Raw genomic sequence first — 21,375 nt, 5'->3', positions numbered from 1 at the left:
TGCAATGAGAGCTGCTCTGGCTGCGCGCTGCATACAGCCTATCCAGAACACGCTTTAATGGCGCCCTCTTGCGCCGTCGACACGGAGTGCCCAGCCGTGAGCGCTCGATGAGCTCACTACTTCTTCTTTAGTTCACGGCCACTCTCAAGCAACCAAGGACATCATGAGGGAGGTTATTTTTTGCTTGTTTTTGTAATTTTAATTTGCCTATAACTTTTAAAATAAAGGGAATTTCAAGAAATGAAAAGTTTCACTAAGTTACTACGTTCAGTGCGCTCAGGTTCGGTGCAAATTAAAATTAGTAAAAAAGTCATTGCAGGGCCCCTTTAAGGACACAAAATGTGGAAGACTTGGCTCGAAGGCTTTGGAACGCTGCTGGTTGCTGCCGATTCTTGATGCAACAAGCTGTTCCAGTACTTTTACGTTGACGAAAGGCCTTCTAGGAGGGAATCATGTGTTAAAGTCCTGGCACTGCCGACGAAGCATTCTTTACTGCTGCTGCTGAAGACGAGGTAAGGGACGCAATGTCGATGGGGACATCTTGACGTCGGCGACAACCAACTCAATTGCCGACAACCACATGGTGTTCTTTGTGGCTAACGACCCCTCAACCGTAACCAAACAAAACATAAGACATTTACCTAACGCTCCTATCAGATTCCAACCTCTTACCTTCTGAATAACAATACTGTTCAACTCACTTCTACATATAAATATACCTGGGTGTCTACTTTCAGTCTGATTTATCCTGGCACTACCACATTCATCTCACCCTTCCGGTAACCGTTCCCTTGGATTCATAAAGCGCAATCTTAAACAAGCACCCGCTCGTTTACGGAAACTTGCTTAAATCACTCTAATTTGCCCCAAAATTTAATACGCTTCCACCATATGGGATCCTGAGCAAGTACATTATAAGTAACATAGAGTCCCTGCAAAACCATGCTGCTCGTTTCATTTGTTCTGACTACTCTCCATTTTCCAGTGTCACCATATTAAAATATCAAGCTGAGTTGCAAGACCCACCACGCCAGCGTAAATACACCCGTCTGTCATTATTTCACAATCTCTATCACCATTCATCGCTTCATGACAATTTTTTTCAAACACCCCCATTATCTTTCCACATTGCGGTCACTCGAAGTAACGCACATCACATCTATTTATCCACAATCATTCGTGCCACGAACCATAGTCGACTGGAACAACCTACCGGCTCTCATCGCAACTGAACTAGATATGTTAACTTCCAAGAACTCGTGCATAGTTATACTAATACTTAGCATTCTTTTTTATTCCTTGTTTTTATATTGCCTTTGTATGCTTTTTGTGTTTTTCTGTGTGTACTATGATATATTTGCTTGCCCCCCTCCTATGTAATACTCTCCTACAGGGCCTTTGGGGTATTTTGGATAAATATATATCGCCGATGTGTACTTCATCGTCAACGAAGACGCAACAAGTGAATCCGTCACCGATGTGAGTTCGTTGCCAAAGACAACCAACTCAATCACCAATTTAGGAACAAACTAACGAAGAAAAAAAAAAGCCATTTTGCGCAAAGACGTTTTCACATAACTTTCTCTCACCAAACTGAACTGCGCTTTTAATTTTCGTCGCTCGTCTTGCGGGCTACATAATAGTCATTTACTTTATCCATAGTCTACGATTTTGGAATGTCAATGAAACTCCTGGTCCACGATAGCGAATAGACCCTTTGTAAAAATCCGAAAAGCCTGCGCACGCCGCGCAATGAATAAGGGGAGTCCTCGGTGCGCCCCACCCATTGTCTTTCCTCCCGCTAGCACGTGGTGTACGCGAGCAGGCGCAGGTTACCATGGTAACAACGTTTGAGTGACCGAGAGCCAAGTCAGACGAGCGATGAGCGCACGGAAATGGGAGGGAGGGTATCGCGTTAGCTATTTTGCGAGCTTGCCCCTATCTCATCCCTCTCCTTTGTACTGGCTCTGTTGTCTGCTGCACTAATGCTTTGTCAAACTTAGCCAAACCCTACCACGTTTGCGGTGAAAAGTAAGTGGATTAAGTGACACTGCCAGACGTGAAGGTAAGTTACAACGAACAATGTATTCAAAGAAGTGAATAGCTTCACCCGTCGCGATGCGTTTACGCTGCCACAGCGCCGCCAACGACGTAGGATGTTCCGGCGGATGGGCGGGATGGCGGATGGCTGTGATGGCTGCTGGCGATTGCTGGAGCTACTCGCGCGTGGTCGCGGAGGCGCAACAAGAAAGCGTGTGATCTGTACCGAGGGTTCCCAAAATCCTCTGCCGTTGTGGCGCCGTACACTTTCCAACAGGTCTATTTGGGACCAGCAGCGCTGGTGCTTGCGATTGCGGGAGCACGGTGTTTGCATGGGTGCACATCTTAATGGCAGCACCTTGCCTGCTCATAGTGGCCATTTGGTAGAGTGAGGCTTTGTAAAAACAATAAAAAAAATTAAGTGCCTCAATCGGTACCGCCTTTCTATAGTAGGCACAACCGATTTAAAGCCAATTGGATATAAACGAATTGAATCTTGGGATCAAGTGGAAATTTCACCAAAAAGCCAATTGGGAACTGAAGGAAGAAAAAACTGGGCCTCGCCAAAAGAACGAACCAGGAAGGACCGACTGGGAAAAAGAAAGGACTCCGCAGAGCCCAACACCAGCCCAACCTCTTGCAAGCGTCAAGCACGAAGTGCATACTTCGATTTGAATATGCACGCATATTCTTTACTAGGTGCGAAGGTGGCCAAAACGTGATGCTGCCCGACTTCGAGCCTAAGGAGTGCCTTTGCTGGTGAAAAATCGGCAGCAAACTTTCTGACCTGCAGTTGACAGGGTGTATTATTACGAACGAGAGTGTTCCCCCAGTAGCTCAGTGGAAAACTGTCCGCTTCACGCGCAGTGCTCTCAGGTTCGATCCAGAGTGTGGGCGTACGGTACTGTTTTTTTTTTGTTCTTTTTGTCAAATATTTTGCGATAGTTACACATTTATTTTTTTACAATTACTGAAAAAAACAAATGTTGTGGACGGAATGTTGCTGAACTAAATGGGTATGAGATTCCCTTTTTTGACACCTGCAAAGTCAATGTAGTCACTTTCCACAAAATGCAAGAAGCATATAAATCTAGTAGCTTCCGCTTTCCGAGGTGCCCGTAGCTGTGCTGCAGGAATTGCAAGCAGCCATTGGTCACGATCCCGTTGATCTTTCGAAAACCTGTGCAGACTCCGCCATACAATACCACTTCGGGATGCAGAACCTGTGAGGCATCTCTTCAACGCAACATCTTGGGGGCATTCTTTTTCGGGTGCCGATCAGGGGTATACACCACGGGCACTCACTATTAATTTCCAACTCTTTAATGTACAAAACACAGGGTGTCTAGCGACCGGGAAAACCGGGAGTTGTCAGGGAAATTTTAATTACAGGGAAAAATTGGGGAATTGTCAGGGATATTGTCAAAAAGCGAGCCCGGTCAGGGAAAATGAGCCCGAAACGCCATGGAGTGCCCTGAGCAAAGACTTGAGGACTTGGAGGCAGAAAAATGGGCAATTAATTCTTAGAGCGGAGCGCGGGCTCTGCTCACCCGATGTAGAGTATGCTACCCGATGCAAAGGGAACAGCCAACAAATCTAGTCCCAAGGATTGGATTGGATTGAGGGCACGACACTAGGCTGGATTCAGTTAGAGCTTCTAGATTTAGTAACAAATGGGAAAGCCGCAGACCCCAATCCAATCCAAGCCTTAAGCCGAAAGTATCCAAAAGTTTGCATCTGGTGGCAATGCGCCAAGCTGCCATTCGGTTATTGATGTGTGTGGTTGAGCGCCGTGTTTTCATTGTGTTTCCGGAAGTGGGCCTCTTCACTGACTATGTCGGCAGCAAGAAAGTGCTCGTTTAATCCGGACTGTACGAACCCAAATTTTTCGGTATATGCAAGTTGGATTAAGCTCGTGCAAATTGATGCTCACAGTGCTCACTGCTAAATGCCTTGTGTTGTTGTGGTCTTACATATTTCACTGGCTCTTCAGTGGTTAGGGCATTTTGACTGAAATTGTCAGGGAAAACCTGGAAAAGTGAGGGAATTTTAAAATAATAATTTGCTAGACACCCTGAAAACAACTCATTTTGAAGTACAGAACAGCGAGTGGAACAAACATAACTGTGGAGCAATCGCATGGCAAACAATTCCTGCAACTCATGTCGTCTGCTGCGCGCGGCCGAAAAAAAGAAGAAAGAAAAGCGCTTGGTTGGGTGTAGCCACGTGACTTCCGTCACTCTCTCCTCCTCTATATTTCTCCGACTTCCGTGCCCAGGTTTTGGTTTCGGTTTTAAGCAGTTGCATTTTTTGGCTTTATTAAAAATGTATGTGACTCTGTAGCAGGGTTGGGCAGTATCGCGATACAAATGTATCGCGATAGTATTTCAGAAATACATTTCGTATCTATTTCTGTATCGCGATACATTTTTTTTCACCAGTATCTGTATTCCTGTATCGAAATACATTTGGAATGTTTCTTTGTATCGCGATACAATCAGGATGAAATGTATTTCGTTACATTTCTTGAAAAATACACCACCCTGCCCCCTCAAAAAAAAAAAAAAAACAGGTTTAACCTCTTTTTTTTTTTACTTCTGAGGGCATTAGGGTCAAGGAGATAATGGTGCATTGTTACTATACCAACCAAGGTCCCTTCCGATTCTCCAAACTATTTTTCTATGCGTCCTCTTCTCTCTTTTGAGAAGTGTTGTGTAGTCGGGGATTCAAACCAGCTGGCATGCCAGGGGTGGAGTCAGCACATCTTCTGCCGCAGGTCCTTAGGTAGGGATTTCTTAAGTCATTGTTTGCTGGCATCCAGTGCCCAGTGCTAACCGTCTCTCTTGCCTTAGCGTACACAGTACACCAGCAGACAAAGCTGAGTCACAGTCCGTTGCAGCACGAGCCTGGTGGTGGTTGACTTGAAATAGTAGCATGACTCACGCAGGGAAGTTTAACACATATTCGAATGTGTCTCTGGCTGCGCCCGTAATAATACACGGCTCAAGGGTACGTCATCAGCCGACGTGAACGTGACCCGCTGCTCTGGTGGTCCGAAACCCAGGAAGGAGGCCAAACGTGGCCTCGTTGTGCCGACCCTAACTTCGTACACCTTCGTCTCGTCTCAAACGCGCTGTTTCTCGGAGAGTTAGCACCTGTGCCGGCCAAATTAGCTCGCAATCTAGGATGTCTCTGTTTAGATGATGCTAGGCGAAACTTGAGGACTGCAATTCATGCGTCAATGCCGGAGAATCGGCAAGAAGGACCTTCCCAACAGGGATGTCACCGTATAGTTTTTTCAACCGTATCAGAAGATAAGAAGTGTTCCAGGATGCTTCAGGTGGTTCACTATTTTCAAAAATTCCCAATGACACTGCCTGCACGATCTTTAACGAGGTAACCTACAATGAAAATACGTATTGTCCTTTCACACAGCAGCGTGGCAAAGTTTCATGTTCAAGGCCACACCTATATATAAAGAATACCAGTTCATTCCACCGTGACGTCATGTGATAAATGTTGACAGGGGCATCCTTATTTGACGGGCGTGGTGACGTTTCGATTGGATTTAGGGTGACAGATTTTATTTAGAGGTCGAAGTCTTTTCGCATCCCTCGTAAGACAGACAGGATGTCAGGGAAGGGACCATGGTCAGTCCTTGATAGAATGTTTTTTTGAGCCCATTGAGGACTCCTCGTCGTTCGAAACCACTACCTTCAAGGCAAAGTGCCAAGCCTATGGGAAAGCAATTTCAGGATCAAAAACTTCCACCTCAAGCTTCATCTCAGTTGGCGTTTCACAATTTTTAAAAATGTATTGCAGTATCAGTGTTTCTGTATTTGTATTTCTGCCCTCCCTAAAATGTATTCCTGATTTGTATTTCCAAATACTTTTTGCCTCTATTTAAAACATATTTCCGATACGTATCACGATATATTTTTACAGATATATTTTACTATCAGTATTTTAGCTATTTCAATGTATTCCAGTATTTGTATTTCCAAATACATTTTTGAGTATTTCTGCCCAACCCTGCTCTGTTGCAAAATATTAATTGGGTAGTCTTCTGACACCATAATGAATGCCTGGCAAAATATGAAAAAAGATTTTTTTGGGGTGTCAGTGTTCCTTTAACCCCTTAAGTACCTTGGATGAGCAGAGCTCGTCGGCCACTTTCTTGCTAAAAATGCCGTAGACGAGCTTAGCTCGTCCAGTGGTTTTTTTGGTAGCCTTCAATTCCACAGATGGACTAGGCTCGTCCGAGTAGTTTTGCGGCGCTGATCATAGATGGCAGCACTCGTTTTAGTTGGCAAATATTTTTTTCGCCTCCGCTGATTTTTGCGTAATAAACTTTTCAAATTTTATGTGTAATACTAGAGAAATAACAATTCAAAATAAAGAAAAGGCACTTTTAGGTAACTTTTGGAAAAAAAAAATTTGGCACTTACGGGGTTAAGGGGCGGTGCAACAATTTTCAGACTTTAACCGATTAACTGTGAAAATTAATCTGTGTCACCTATGGACCGAAGAACAGAAAACCGTATTTTCTTGCGAATGCTATTTTTTATTTAAAAAAAAAAATGAATCAAATTGAAGGTCAAAGTGCCTCTCAACTTTCCACGTCACCTTTAGTAGGACGCACTCTGGGAGATCATGTGGTTTCCCCACTTGGGTTCGCTTTTCAGATCCTCCAGTCGCTCCCTCCGCGATTGTCGACTTTTCAAGGATTAATCGCCGAAGGTTGCAGCGACCGATCGACACAAAGGACGGTTTGCCATGGGACTACCGGCGAGTGTAGCAGCGGATGGGGATTGGTTTTTGTTGACTTCCGCGTATCCCTTAGAGACGCTGTCCCGTAACCGCCACACGTGGCTGCAGATCGGCAAATAATTTTTTTTTTCTTCGTGATTATGCGTTGGAATAGCAGTTTTTCGGGGCAAGCTTACACATTTTGGTCACTTGTGCTTAAATAAACAATATAAAAAATACAAATTGCCAATTCTTTCAACAATAAAATCGTTGCCCACTTGCGTGTGCTTTTGTAGCCATACTTACAAGTGCGTATCATCAGGTCCACTGACACAGTGAGGATACATAAAAATAAAAGAATGTACTAATAATTATAACTGCTGCCGAAATAAAATGTGTCAACGTCATGCTTTTCCAAAAGGTGTTTTATATGTGGCTTCATAGTGCACCAAAGGACTTACGAACCCCCGATAAGTATGTTTTAACGTTCATGACAACGTCACAATGCACTCGTCTCGTGGAGAGCTGTTATGTGCTTCGCACCCCCTTGCTTGGTTCACGAGGGCCCTATGCCCTCGTGAACCCTTTGCCAAGTTTTGAACATCTTGAAATATTGGAATGGTGTATAACACCTTTCAAATGTTTACGAATGTACAGCCAACTGTGCGGCTTCCGCAGTCCAGCACGCGTGTGTTGGTGGTGATGTGCACTGGCTGCAGTTTAGGCAGTTGGGATTGGGAAGAAATAAGTACTTTGAGTGCTCTTCTTAACAACATTACTGCCCCAGGTGAGGATGGGCTCAAAGCAGAACCAGTTAAAACCATTTCCAGTTTAGTACCAACTCCGGTAATGCATATGCAGCATGTCAGTGTTAACTGGTCGCTTTCCAGACCCCGAAAGTAGCATGTTTTTGCGTTGTACATGTGGGTGGTGTGCAAAATGACCTCAATAACTTCAGACCAATCTCGTGCTTTTTGTTTTTTTCGAAAATTTAAGAACAAATATTGAAAAATCGCTTGATTAGCTTTTTCACAAAATATAACATGATAATCTCTGAACAGCAGTTTGGGTTTTAGAAAAATAAATCTTCAGAAATGGCACTCATAGTAAATAAACATTAAAGATAAAATTATTACCAACAAAGAAAGTGAACTGTTTACATTGGAATATTTCTTGACATCTGAAAAGCCTTTGATTCAATTAAGGATCAAATACTGTTAACAAAGCTAAACATGTATGGTTTAGAGGGCATAGCACTAGAATTAATTAGTAGTTTAGTTCTTAAACACAGTTGACCATTTTTAATGGTGTCAAATCAGATATTCATTGAACAGCGTATGGGGTCCTGCAAGGATACATTTTAGGACCATTACTGTTTCTTGTTTATATTAATGACATACTTGATATTTTGCATTGTTGAGAAATGGTATTATTTGCGGATGACTCAAATGTTTCTTTTTCCCTTAGTAGCTTCTAGTATCTTGAAAATACAGCTAATGATCAATAAATTATCGTTGTGGCTAGTTGCAAACCAGCTTGAAATAAATATTTTAAAAACTCAATATAGTTTTTAATGCAAAAAAATAGGGTGCTTAACACAACATTGACATAAAACTCCTGCAATCTGGAGAAGGTTGAATCTTTAATGTTCCGGGGTGTATGGTTGCGTGAACAGCTGTACTGGACAACTTACGTGTCCAAGCTATCTTCAGCACTCTCCAGATCAGTCGGAATAATACATAAATTAGGATTTTTGTTACCAACATGGTTCAAGTGGCAGTTATACTATGCACTTGTTCACTCTCATTTCCATTACTGCTCATTGGTTTGGGGAATGAGAACAAAAAGCAACCTCAGTGGTCCAGAAACAAAGCAGTTTGATCCATCGAGTGTCTCGGTTATACTGGTGGCACATCTGAGCAGAACGCTGCAAATCTTAGTCACTGACATCGAGAGAAAGAGAGCAACAGAAGAGGGGAAAAAGAATGCAGACGATAGGTTGGGTGTGTTTTTTTTGCTGCAACGACTTGAGATTGTTGGAACATTTGTTCTCTTTATTTCTTTTTATACAGTGCACGAGGCAGGTGTTTTCCACAAAGTACAAAGTAGATAAACAAGAAGTACAGACCAGTCAAGTGAGGTTTGCTTCTATGTTTTCATTAAAGCGTTGCCAGTGATCTGGGCCCATCAGGACCCCCGGTGGGATCATTGATGGGACTGCAATGCATGAAACCTTTCCCTCTGGATCATTATATTAACTTTATGATTGGAGCGGAGTGTTGTGCGAGGGCCTGAGAGCGGCATTGGGTGCAGGGCCCTGACGTGGTCCCGGCCGGGGCCCCGGGCGGGCTGGACGGGGCCCTCGATGGCATGGTCCCGCTGGTGTACGAGCCGGCCACGCAGCGGATGCGCCGGAGGTCCCCCGAGAGGGACGCGGCCTCGCTCACGAGCACCTCCTCGGCCAGCACGGACCTGTCGGCCTGCCCGTCGGAGGCCGAGGAGGGCGCCAGGCGCAGTGCTGGCCTGGCCGCCATCTTCTCCAGGTCAGTGGGCACTTTCCTCTACCTATACGGGTAAGAACTGAGAGAGGGGACGTCACAACACCGTGTGGGTGGACAACAAAGCTAGCTTCCTTTGTCTACTCGCTCACTTTTGGAGCGTGCTTCAATGCGTTCAAAGAGTGCATGGAGACAAAGGCAGTTAGCTTTGAGTTCACCCACTCCAACCAGTGTTCTGACTTCTTCACCTTTCCTTCTGTGTCTCGCTGTATTGGTCGAGCTCGGCCCGCCGGCTTTTATTGATTTTCGCGGCCTCCCTCTCGAGTGAATAGATGGAGACGTTAAAAATGGCGCGTTTAACCAAGGTATTCCAAGTTCTAAATAACAATGTTTGCCATTCATTTTGATTCGCTGCATACAGTTGAGACGTTTGAGTTTTTTGGATATTTTAAAATTGATAATACTATTTGTAATAGCCCTATTTCTCGCACTAAGGTTGCCCCCTTTGCACCGGCACATGCGCCGCTTCGCACCAGTGCATGCGCGTTGAGCTTTTCTACTTTGCACCGGCGTGTTAGGAGAAACGACCGACGTGTTGGATTGTCTCGATGGGCTCGGAAATTTTGCCTCGCTATTCATGATCAGCCTTCTGTAGTTTGTGGGCAGCTTGGGAATCCGAAGTGTTTGCCCAGGTTGCCTCTCTGCCAAATCGTGAGTGGTCACTTGCACCGCGAGGGGGCCAAGGGCAACTGGCCACGCGAGCGGTGCTCCGCCGCTGATAAAGGGTCGTCGCAGCGTATGCGGGGGATTCTTGGGATCGCGGTGCGGGTGATAACGGTCATTAAATGTCTACGTGTTGTTGAACCGGTGTGCTGTGTCATTCTCAGAGACGGGTAGCAGCAAGGGAATTCCCGCAAGTTATGATTATAGTTTGAAACCTAATTTTAAAGCACAGTGCCAAAAAGAAAACGCAAAGCTATATTCAAATATATAAGGTAGTCATTGCTGTGCTTGCGATGTTATGTTTTACCTATCATTTTTCCTATCAGGGCCTTCTTTCCCTCGTACAAGTATGTGAAATGCTACTTATGTAGTAGAACTGTCCTTTTTTCTAGATATGTTCTGTAGAAAAAAATATCCAGCCATAATTAAAAATGTATCTATGCTCAAAATATTGACACCGTATTTACTTGCATTGTCAACTCCTCCCCAGTCCCACATGAGCATGGAAGACGTCCCCTTTTTTTCTCCCCCACGTACGTAACATACTTGAGCATCGGTGTTGTTCCTTTTCTCCCCCATGCATTCAATGCACCCAAGATGTCCAAAATATGTGAAAGGGGGCAACCGACAACTGATCAGCCGTAGTGCACTAAAGAAAGGAAAATTTAGGAATGATGCTTTACTGTTCTTCATTCGTTAGGTGACATAGACTAATTCCTGCAATAGGCTTCTTCCGAAACTGACGTGCCCCATCGCGGCGAAATACCACATAGTGCACTCTGGGTACTATTTGGCTACTCAGTTTCGGTTTCGACTGAGCAGCTTTCATCTCATGCTATCACGCCGTGACCGTTTTCGACTATGACTTTTCACGACTCTACAATATACTCATTCTCAAGCGATACAAAATTGAAGACCGGGGCACCTTTCTTGGTTCCCGAAACACCGGATATTGTGCGTGCGTATGAAAACGTAGTAAGACGTGGCTTAGTCACCTCACCCCACGCGTGCATCTTTGAGCTCGTGTCAGTAATCCCGTCTATACCAGTGAACTACAACTGAAATTTGGTCACCTTGAGCCCTACACATATTTTGTTTGCCAAACGTTAGCTTCTTGTTACTTCATTGGGCAAAAAGCAAGCCGCATCCTCACAGGAGTATCAAAGTTGAGCCAGCGTTGGCGCATTAACTTTTAAGGAAACGCAATAAATTCGACCTCACTACTGCAGAGAAGTTACTGTGATGTCTTCCTCGTGTCATCACATATCTCACACTCAAATTTTATACTGATATAAGATTAAGTTTTCGCAAACGCTGAGATCGGCTAGCTACGACGGAGGCCCTGACAAGCGTCCCCTACTCCTCGCTAAGCCTTTTTGGACAACCTTTTACTGACGCCCAAGATCTGTGCCTGAACGGTGTGTCGGAAATTATCTCGGCATACTCAGTGAGGAAGAAAGCAAACACATAACAAATATTATGGCCATTAGCAACTGTCAAATGCGCTTTGAATAATTTTGTTCGTTTGGCGCACCAGGGTTCATGCCTGTCCGGCGCACTTCCACCGAATGGTGCGACATTCTTCACACAAGTTCTCGACTTTTGCTTTCTTAAAACGGTTTGTATGTGCAAATGTGCCTATATGATTGCAGGATAACTTTATGCGTAAACGCGATGTTGAATATTGGTGAAATGGAAGCGGGTGGGGACCTCACGAATTCGTGCAGTGCTGTGGGGCAGTACAGATAAGCGATGAGAAGTGTGTTCAAATGGAGCTTTTCAATGGTGCCTCCGAGTTTTACCTTGCGTAGTCAGGCGTATTAAGAAAAACAGTAAATGCAAAAAGTTATATTTCGTCTATGGACGCACGAAACGAACAAACTTCCTGATCAACAACGCTAATGTAAAGGCGTGAGCTCGATGTATGCATACTTACTGGTGTCTACAGCTTGTTGATTCGTACATAAGCAAGATACCCGAGCTTCGTAGCGTCGAGATTCCCCAGCACTGGCTAGTCCACGTACCTCGAAACGCTAACAGAAGGGCTCAAGTACAAAAATACAACAAGTATGCGTAAAGACAAGCTATACGTCTAGGGCTTGTGCTAAAGCTTTGAGGTCTGGCCATTTAGGTTAGTTTTAGAGACCACAAATGACGCTCTCGGGACCATAAAACATAAACTAACTGCCGTTTATAGTCCACGCTCTGTGTATAATGTTTTGCCGACGTGTCGATCGAAACCGAAACCATGGCACTCTCCTCCCAGTCCAACTAGTTCCCAGAGTGCAACGCGCGCCGTGTTGCATGCAGGGCTTTATGGAAGTAGTCTATTAATAGGCCATATGCAAAATCCTTGCCAGCTATCATCAGCATGCCATTAGGAGCCGCTATATTGGGGTGTTTATCACATCTTCCAGTTGTGGACAAGGCGCATCTGCATTTAACTCTATTTTCATGATATTAGGGCAGTTTATTTGTACACTCAACGGGTTGCTGGTTAGTTTTGGATCAAAGAAGAAAAGAAAGACGGCCGCAAAATTCTGGGAAAGGAATCGTCAGCAACGAGGTCGCAAGACTCGTCACTCAACCAGTGAACTGAGCCATCCAAGTCAATGAATGGTATTTCTCGAAGACGCCCTGTGAAGGGTTTGTACTGGACTTGCAGCAGGTGATCATATTTTAGTTCTACGACTTCCTCTTTGCCGGAACTATTGTTTCTCGGGCGAAACCGTCGGTACAGGAACTCCCCAATATGGAGGAAATCTGATAATTAATCATGAATACACTAGATGGCGCTTCTTTTTGCATATGGTCTATTGACCATAACCCGAAAATCATTGACCGCCCTTTAAGGATTAGGATTTAATTTAATTATGTTTAATAATTTATGATTTTAATTTAATTTATTTAATTAATTATTTAAAATTATTTAATAATTTAATTTTAATGATTTAATTTAATGATTAGGATTGAATAATGAGACCTGGCATAATCGGGGCCATGGTAGGATTTATATTGAAGTCACAATAAAAGATTTTGTATTTGCACACCTCTAATTTTATAGGTACAGTTTTGGAGTCTCCAGCATGTGGAGTAAATTGAACACGATTGTGGAGCCATCACTAATTTATGGTGGCTGTACCCATCTTTCTGTATCGCTAGTCAAATCTCAATATAACGAATTTCACGGGACTGCCGAAAATCATGCATTATTCTGAAATATTGCAATAGTGATTTTCACTCTAGTAATTAAATTGGACGAAAGAAATAACCTACCTCTGGCAACAAGATTGCACTCGGTCGTTTCCAATCAGCAAAGCATTGCACGCGACGAAACACTGCATTTTTAGCGTATATATGCATGTAATGGCTGCAGGTTTTTTTGTTTTTTTTTGTTCGTTTTTAGATTTAGAGTGAAAAGTAAAGACCTGTTCACACTCTTGCGACCGAGTAAGACCGAGAGAGACCAGACCGGTTTTTAAGCCTCTTGCGACTTCTTAGGACCGGATGCGCTACAGCGGAGCTGGTCCTAAGAGATCGCAACAGGCTTAAAAACCGGTCTGGTCTCTCTCGGTCGCAAGAGTGTGAAAGGGCCTTGGGTGCCAACCATTACACAAGAAAAAGCTCTTTTTGTTTAAACATTTTTTCTGAAGGTTGGAGGCTAGACTTTAACTTACTCGCCTTTGTTAAGTGGATCTATCCCCACGCGTTGACAGAAAAGAGAACGAAAGAATATTCATTGCCTTCACGAACATAAAGGCGTCAACATAAATGCCCGTAAGGGCTTTCAAGGATAATCAATGATAACGATCACTGTCTGCACCATCCTCGTCCGAACTCATTTCGACATCCCCGTCGAAGATCGGGTCATCTTCGGAACCATCAAGCTTGTTTGAAACGCCTGTCACCTTGAAGCTTTTCTCCACAGTCTTGAAGGATACCGCTCCCCACGCTTAAGGGTTCACGCACACAGATCTACAAGGATGCCCTTTTCAGCCAACGGGTTGGCATCCTCTGGTGGACGTTTGTCGTCATCCACTAGGTGTATGCGCGGTGAAATCCACACTTGAATGACCGATTGACTGGCACATAGAGTGGTTGAAGCATTCCAGTCATTCCTCCAGATATGATGGCCAGAGGCGGCCTTGGCATTTTGCTGCCCTAGGCAGCCTTTAACTCTTTCTCAAAATTAGCTAGATTTGGAGCTAGAATTCTCAAAGTAGCTAAATTAAGAGCTAGATTTAAAAAGAGAGCCTAATTTGTGCGGTGGCCACAAATTGGCCACCTCCAATATTCTGCCGCCGTAGGCACCTGCCTACTCTGCCTTTTTGTAAGTCTGTCCCTGATGACGGCCAAGTCCATATCAAATGCGCAAAGTTGCTCCTGCACATTTTCTGTCAGGTGTCCCCGAAAGCTGTTGAGAACAAGAACCAAGCGCGTGTCAATAGTCTGCTCCTGGCCACTTTTCTCGAACGCGCGTCAACCAGTCTTTCACCATATCGTCCGTCATCCACCCCTTCTCTTGGGCTTGCACGATTGTGCCGTCGGGGAATTGCTCTGCTGGTATACGCTTTTCCTTTTAAAGGCAATGTAAGGTGGAAGTTTTTGCCCGTCTGCTGTGAAACACAGCATCACTGTGCATCGTTGACTTTCGGTTGAACGAACATGGACACTTATCTTCCCTTTCGCCTCCACCGTCACATTCTCTGGTGTGTTGAACCAAAACCGGCAAGGAAAACAGCGCTGAAAAAAACACAGGCAAGAGGGACAAGACAAGGCGCACTCTCAACTGAACTTCATTTGAAAAGTCCAAGTCTGAGATCGGAGGATTCTGAAAATTCTATGGGCATGAGCACTTGGCGGTTGGGTTCCGTTGAAGAGGGCGATGACTTCATACGGGTATCTTCTGTGGCACATGTCATAAGAATACTGCCTGGCTTGACAGCACGAGATGACATTGAGGTTGTTGCGGGGCTAAACAGACTGGTGGCTGGTGGGTGAACATTGAAACCAAACCGGTGTTTGGTCCGTATTGCCTATCTTGTCCCCGTAGGGGGCACCTGTGAAAGCAGGTGTTTGGAAAGTGGCGTCTCCACGGACCCCGAGCTATGCGAGTTCGCCCGCCCACGTCTGGCTGTGCGTGGCTTTCCCATGTCTGGGGAAAAGGGCATCCTGGTGGTTCAGTTGAGCCTAGGGTAGGTTTGGACCCTTCGGGGCCCCCTGGGTGAGGCAATACACCACTTCAGCCCCCGTTTTTCGTTGACGGGTGTCCTGGCTTGGCCCGACCAGGATGATTCAGTCAGTCACCACTTCTACTATCCCATCCCTTCTTTTCACTCTTCTCATTTCTCTTCTCTTATTTATTTTTTTTTCCAACTCTTTTGGTGGCAAGGGCTAACCTTGGGTGGCGACAGACCCCTTGTCCAGAACCCCACTTGGTTATAGTACCTGGGCAGTGCTAATAGCATAACGGATCCAGCAAAGCACTTTTTGTTAGGGTCCATTTCCTATTCCCTTGTTGGGCTCCGTGGTGGGCGGCACACCACAGGTTCCGGAAGCCTCCCCATTCATATGGGTTCCAAACTTAAACCTTCTGATCGGCCCCCCAAAAGGGTCCGCACCGACGCACATCTCCCACCTCTTGACATGAACAACACTGACTATGTTACAAAGTTTTTCATTGTACATTACGAATTTGAGACGAAACCGCTGTTGAAACTGCCCCCTTGTGGCTAAGGTCTTAAGACTTGGTAGGGGAAAAGTTTAATGCAAAAGTCTTTTTCTGGAGACCTTTTTGTGGAAGTATTTGAGAAAAATCAGGCAGGCTGTGTTGCTGTGCCTCAACCATATCCTTGACACGAAAGTGAGCATCTCTGCACACCGTACGCTTAACACCATTTGCGGTGTTATATCTGAGGACGACCTGATGTAGAGTCAGGACGAAGAGATTCTTGAAGGCGTGCACAGCCAGGGTGTTGTTGCTGTAAAGCGCATCACCATCCGTAGAGATGACAAAGCACTTCCTACGCGACACCTTTGAGCTCAACAGCCTGCCTTTTTCCGTGAAAGCGGGGTACTTGAATTGTAAGGTTTGGCCTTACATACCTAACCCTGTCCGTCGTTTCCGCTGTCAGCGCTTTAAGCATGGCTCGCGGTCCTGCCAAGGCCGTGAGACGTGCCAGGTGCGGTAGCAGTGAGCACATCGCTGACGACTGTCATGAAGACATTAAATATGTCAATTGTAAAGGCAAGCACCTTGCGTATTCTAGGTCATGTGAACACTTCAAAAGAGAAGAGGAAATTCTGACCCTAAAAGTGAAGAAAAACATCTCCCATCCTGGAGCGAAGTGTCGCCTCTTTGCTTTCCAGAGAGGCTCTTTTGCCGAAGTGGTGCGAAGGGGACCTGAACCGCCTATGGCATCTGTGGGAATGCAAGTGCCTTATGGGGACCTTGCACAACAACTAAAGTCCTCTGGTCCCAGGCTAAAAGAGCAATTTCCAGAGTGTGCTTTCTCAGGTGCCCTTCCCAAACGTGCGAAAGGTTTCGATGCATCAACCGAGCAGACGAAGGCCACCCTGTCGCAGACGTAAGGTACTTCTGGAGCAGTGCACACTTGTCTGCCCCGAGATGAGAGGGTGGATGCTGGTCCGTCAGAATCCGCTCGAGCACAGGGGTCTGTGCTCCCTGCACAGGGCTCTGCACCCCCTTAGTGGCGGGGTGTAGTTTGCATTGCGGCACGATCTGGCTTGCCGCAGTAATAAAACAAAAACCAAATTTCCTTCGAAAAATAAAATTGGAGAAGGAAAGGCGGGGAGCGAGCAAAGAGGCGAAGATAAAGCAAGCCACGGCGTGAGGAAGCACTGGGCAGTGAAAGAAAAGTCCTCTCTGCCTTCTGCTCTTGCCACTTGCCGCCTGCGGAGAGAACTGCTGCGCGTTTGTCGCGTCTGTTTATTTTGTTTCTCCTTGTCCGAGCATTGAAGCATCAAACTATCCCACATCATTTTCTGCTAAAATCGTTTTCCCACCGATAGTATGCACTAATAAATGCAAGAATCTACACTGCCTCCCACGCGAACGTGGAGAGCGTATGGGGCAGCCATGCTTCTATCCTCGCTTTGATGATGATGATGATAGCACGACAGTTGGGCCACCTCTAGGTCGATCTTGAGGCCAATGGACCCTTTCTGAAATTCAGTGCCATCTGGTAACTCAAATGGCGGTTTAACTTTTGCTGTACTAATGACAGCAGTGAACCAATGAGTCAGCGGCAATTGAAAAGGTGCGTTTCACTGTACAGTTCCTTCTCAATCTCTTTCAGTGTCGATGGCAAAAAAAGATGCAACCAGTCAGAACGAAGCGCCAACCCACATAGATGCCTCGATAAAGTTCTATACATCAAAGGGCTTTGAAGCTGATTGTGTGATACTAACAGATTGACTGGGCCAGAGTTAGAAATGAATGCTTACGCAGCTCTTGCATTCAATTCCTGCTTTGCATTGTGCTAATGTCTCGAATGTATAGGCCTCGAATCACCTGCTTAGGAGCATCTTCAACTTCTTTCTTTATTAGTAAACAGAAGGCCACCATTAGTATGGTGCATATGCCATTTTTCAGCTGATGATAGTGATCAAAGTGGCCAGACTGAATTTTGGAAAGGGTCTGTCGTTGACTTAAAACTGTGTTGCATCTCACTGCATTGTACCCTCTCCTGTGTCTACTCTGGCTCGCACATTTTCGAGGATCAATGAACATGACATTTTCTTAATCATAGCTTGGGCCGTAAGGAAGTGACGGCGTAATTAAAATGGTGGTCGCAAAGCGTATTGCCTTCCTTTATGAGTTACGATGTTAAGAAAATGCTGATTTTCGTTTCGTGCTTCTGCAACGCCTGTCAACAATTGTCAAATAGCCCAAGTAAGAACAAACGAAAGACAAATTTGATGTTTATGTGGCCCATGTGAGGTTCGCCTATAGTTTACTGTAGGCTAACCTCACAAAGTGTCTTGCAGTAGTGATGCATGACTGCACACTGGTACCGCTAATGAGAAACTGGACTGGTACGAAATATGTTTGTGCAGCTGGAGAACGTTAATTGATTCGGATAGACCACTGAGGAAGGTTTTCCTTGCAGAGGCCTTTTGGCTTGGAAGTGGAAGGCTTCCGAGGTGAGAGTGCCCTCACCTCGAGATCCGTCTCCTACTCCTTCCAAGCAGAGTGCCGATGGCTGTGTGGCCAGCTCAACGACTGCACTCATCTTGGAGAACCGTCCGTCGTAAGTCCCTTTGCTGCAGTAGTTGAGGTGCGAGGGTCTCTCGGTTCCTAGCCAGGTTTGATTGGGACTCGCCGAAGGTAAAATAAAATGGCACCCGTGCCGGTTGTCTGCTTGTGGCCACAAGCGTGGTCTGCGAAGACAGTACTGCCCGCAGGAACCTCCCCGCCAAGCCCCCGGACGAGGAGCACAAGCACAGGCTGGAGTACGAGGAAATGGTGAAGGCAGCCCGGAAAAAAGGTGCAGCTGGGAGGGCAGCATGGGGCAGAGGCCAACGGATGTCCCTTTGCAGAGCTCAAGGAGGCGGCGGCCCGCAGGAAGCAGCTGGAGCAGCAGTGGCGCCAGGAGGAGCAGCTGGTGCAGGCGACGCGCACCTGGGTCTCGGACGTGTTACCCCGCTGGGAGACAGCGCGGCACCAGCGGCGCACGCAGGAGCTCTGGTGGCAGGGCATCCCGCCCAGCGTGCGGGGCCATGTCTGGAAGCTGGCCGTGGGCAACGAGCTGAACATCACGAGCGAGCTGTACGAGATCTGCGCTTCACGCTCGCGCCAGGTCACACGGGCCGACGATCCTGACCGGGCCGACACCCGGGAGAACTCTGCCCATCTGATACGGCTGGACGTGTCGCGCACCTTTCCGCAACTCGGCATCTTTCAAGAGGTAAGTGCCCTCGCTGCGGCGCCTTTCCGTCACTGGGCTGGTGCCGCAACTCTAGGAGACGTTCGGTGTTCCTAGACAGTTGAGGAAGTTCGTATAGATGACGTACGGTGAGGCTTTTGTGTTCTTTTTTTATATTAAAAATAGTGCAAAAAGGGACGGGACAAAAAGACGAAGAAGCACACAGGACAATTTTTACAATACAGTTCTTTTTTTGTTTAATTAGAACAATCGTCGACGAATTGGCCACTTTGGCACTTCAGATTCTTACTTTGTGGACACTAACACATTTAATTGGTGCGACGCTGAAAAAAAGCTAGCGATAGACACGGAATTGTAAAAACAGTGGACCAAGTCTCTTTACAGAGCACTGCCTGCTTATCGTGTCTTTATAGTGCTGTTTATTAAGATTGTGGAAATATTTAAATTTTCCAATTATAAGCTATTCAGTATTCTCTTCGAGGTAAACTGCAATATTAATACTTTTCAAATTGTCGATTGTGGCAGATTAGCCCCGTGTATCGTATTGGTGGCCGACCATGCTTATTACAATGGTTGTGGTGCTGAAAGCACGCAAGACTACAGGGAGGCGCATGGAGACCCTTGCGTTCCCTCCCCCTTCTTTACTGAAGCAAATGGCAAACTGGGAAAACGGGGTAAACGGTTGACAGAGGGCAGAGCGTGCAGAGCTGGCAGAGTGCCGCTTCCGATGCTGATGCGCCGACGCGGGTAGGGAGCAGCGGGAGCAGCAACAGCGTTCCGACGCTGCCGGACTCCTGTTGGAATCGGGTCAAGGGAGCAGTGGAGTCCGGATGATCCCTTGGGGAGCCTCCGACATGGGCGCCTGCACGGGCACGCCTGTGGCATACATAGTACACGCACACGTGTGTCGTATGAGAGATTGGGATTGTTTACTGAAAGTCGCATAGATCTGTGACATTGAGAAAAGTGGTCGGCCCAAGTCCAAAATTGCCAAAGAATTCGACATTTCGGCATCGACTCTTCGACATTGTCCACCGCTTTGCAGAGCAAGCATGGCATATTGGAAAGGGTAGAGAAGTTTTTCCTGCATGAGAAAGCGTGCCCACGACTTGAAAGATCGCCAACTGCTTTGCACACGTCTGATTTTCTCTCGCAATCTCTACAGGAGTGTGTGAAAACATCTTGGCAAAACCATTGAGGATAACTTTGATTTGTTTGGGCTTGTCAATGTGGATGTTCCTGTTGTTGCTTCTGCCATGGATGCTGCGATTGTAGACCTTGCATGTGGCCGAGGTAAACACAAAGTGATGTCGGAGAGGCACCTCGGGAAACGCCGAAGACTGCGGAGACGCGAAACACCCCACAGCTGCTTCGAAACAAAGTGGAGTGCAGCAATGGTGGCAGTATTCTTGCGATGTCTGAAGCAGTTTGAGGAGAACTGATGCCCGGATGAAATTATCGGCGAACTCCACACTTCATTATTTTTTTACTCGGTAAATCTGCCATGAGATGTCCATAACCAAGGTTTGTTTGATTAAATATGCGGTCAGAGGGTTCCGGAGTATTCCCGTCCACTTTCGAGGCTGCTGCCACTTTTTTTTTTTTTGCTCTATCGCTTTTATAGAATTATTGCTTATATAGAATTTTTTTGCTGTCCCGTTGACTTCGTTATAACGGGGGATTACTGTATGAGAGAACTATACTGCTAAGACCCATTGTATGTTCCTATAATCCTGCTAAATTTGTTTTGAAAATGACGGGATAGTTTCGTGGGTAAATCAATTTATATGCGGGACCCTCGGATCCGCACCTCTGAAAAGAAGACTTGGGTCTCTTGGCGTCTCGAGCTTCAGCTTTCTTGCTTACCTTCTGTGTTTTAAGCAGGAGTGGAACGGCTGTGCCATTTTGCGCCAGACGCATTTGTCTGCGCCATCCTGCGGAAACTGCGCCACAGCCAATACTTCGCGCCATTGCGGCTCCAAATCGCACAACGTGCGCCAAAATAATTCTATTCTTGGTTTCGGTTTTTATTGACTCGATTGGCAACAATGAGTGCGTTTAGCTTGGTCGGCCTTGCAATTTTTTGTTCCGTTTATTTTTCCTGTGTATCCCGAGTCTGAAGCACGCGAAAAAACTCGGGGGGTCGGATTCCAAGCGCTACATCACCTGCGACTGGATTGTTATTCTTCAACCATAAGCGTTTAAGGGGACACGCACCCTAGGAGGGTCAACTTTTGAACCCTTGGCTTAGCATTAATGAAATTTACAGGGTAGGCTGGTGGTCATGCTAGAGGGTGCATACCAAAATTCCATGTCTCGGTTAAGTGGGAAGGAAATTAGGGCAGCTTTTATCAGCAACACGCCTACAAAGTTTAGTTAATCTATCGTCGGAAAACTATCACGATATTCAAGATTTTTATTCACTAGATATGTAGCAAAATGCCTAGAGGGTGCGG

General features: G+C 45.9%; 1 protein-coding gene across 6 annotated transcripts in view; it reads left to right on the top strand.

The window, feature by feature from the left end:
- LOC8031039 (TBC1 domain family member 14) overlaps nt 1-21,375 on the top strand; it is a 92,164-nt gene that overhangs the window by 15,557 nt on the left and 55,232 nt on the right. For all 6 annotated transcript variants that reach the window (XM_042287135.1, XM_040503805.2, XM_040503806.2 and 3 more), the window contains exons 3-6: nt 9,103-9,332; nt 18,143-18,283; nt 18,438-18,520; nt 18,573-18,940. In XM_042287135.1, coding sequence (XP_042143069.1) covers nt 9,160-9,332; nt 18,143-18,283; nt 18,438-18,520; nt 18,573-18,940 — 765 coding nt within the window. In that variant the 5' untranslated portion in view covers nt 9,103-9,159. The remainder of the gene's footprint in view (nt 1-9,102; nt 9,333-18,142; nt 18,284-18,437; nt 18,521-18,572; nt 18,941-21,375) is intronic.

Source organism: Ixodes scapularis, unplaced genomic scaffold, assembly GCF_016920785.2.
Source record: "Ixodes scapularis isolate PalLabHiFi unplaced genomic scaffold, ASM1692078v2 PGA_scaffold9__187_contigs__length_104089568, whole genome shotgun sequence".
Lineage (NCBI taxonomy): Eukaryota > Metazoa > Arthropoda > Arachnida > Ixodida > Ixodidae > Ixodes > Ixodes scapularis.
The sequence above is the reverse complement of the archived record's forward strand: the minus strand, read 5'-3'. Positions and strand labels throughout refer to the sequence as shown.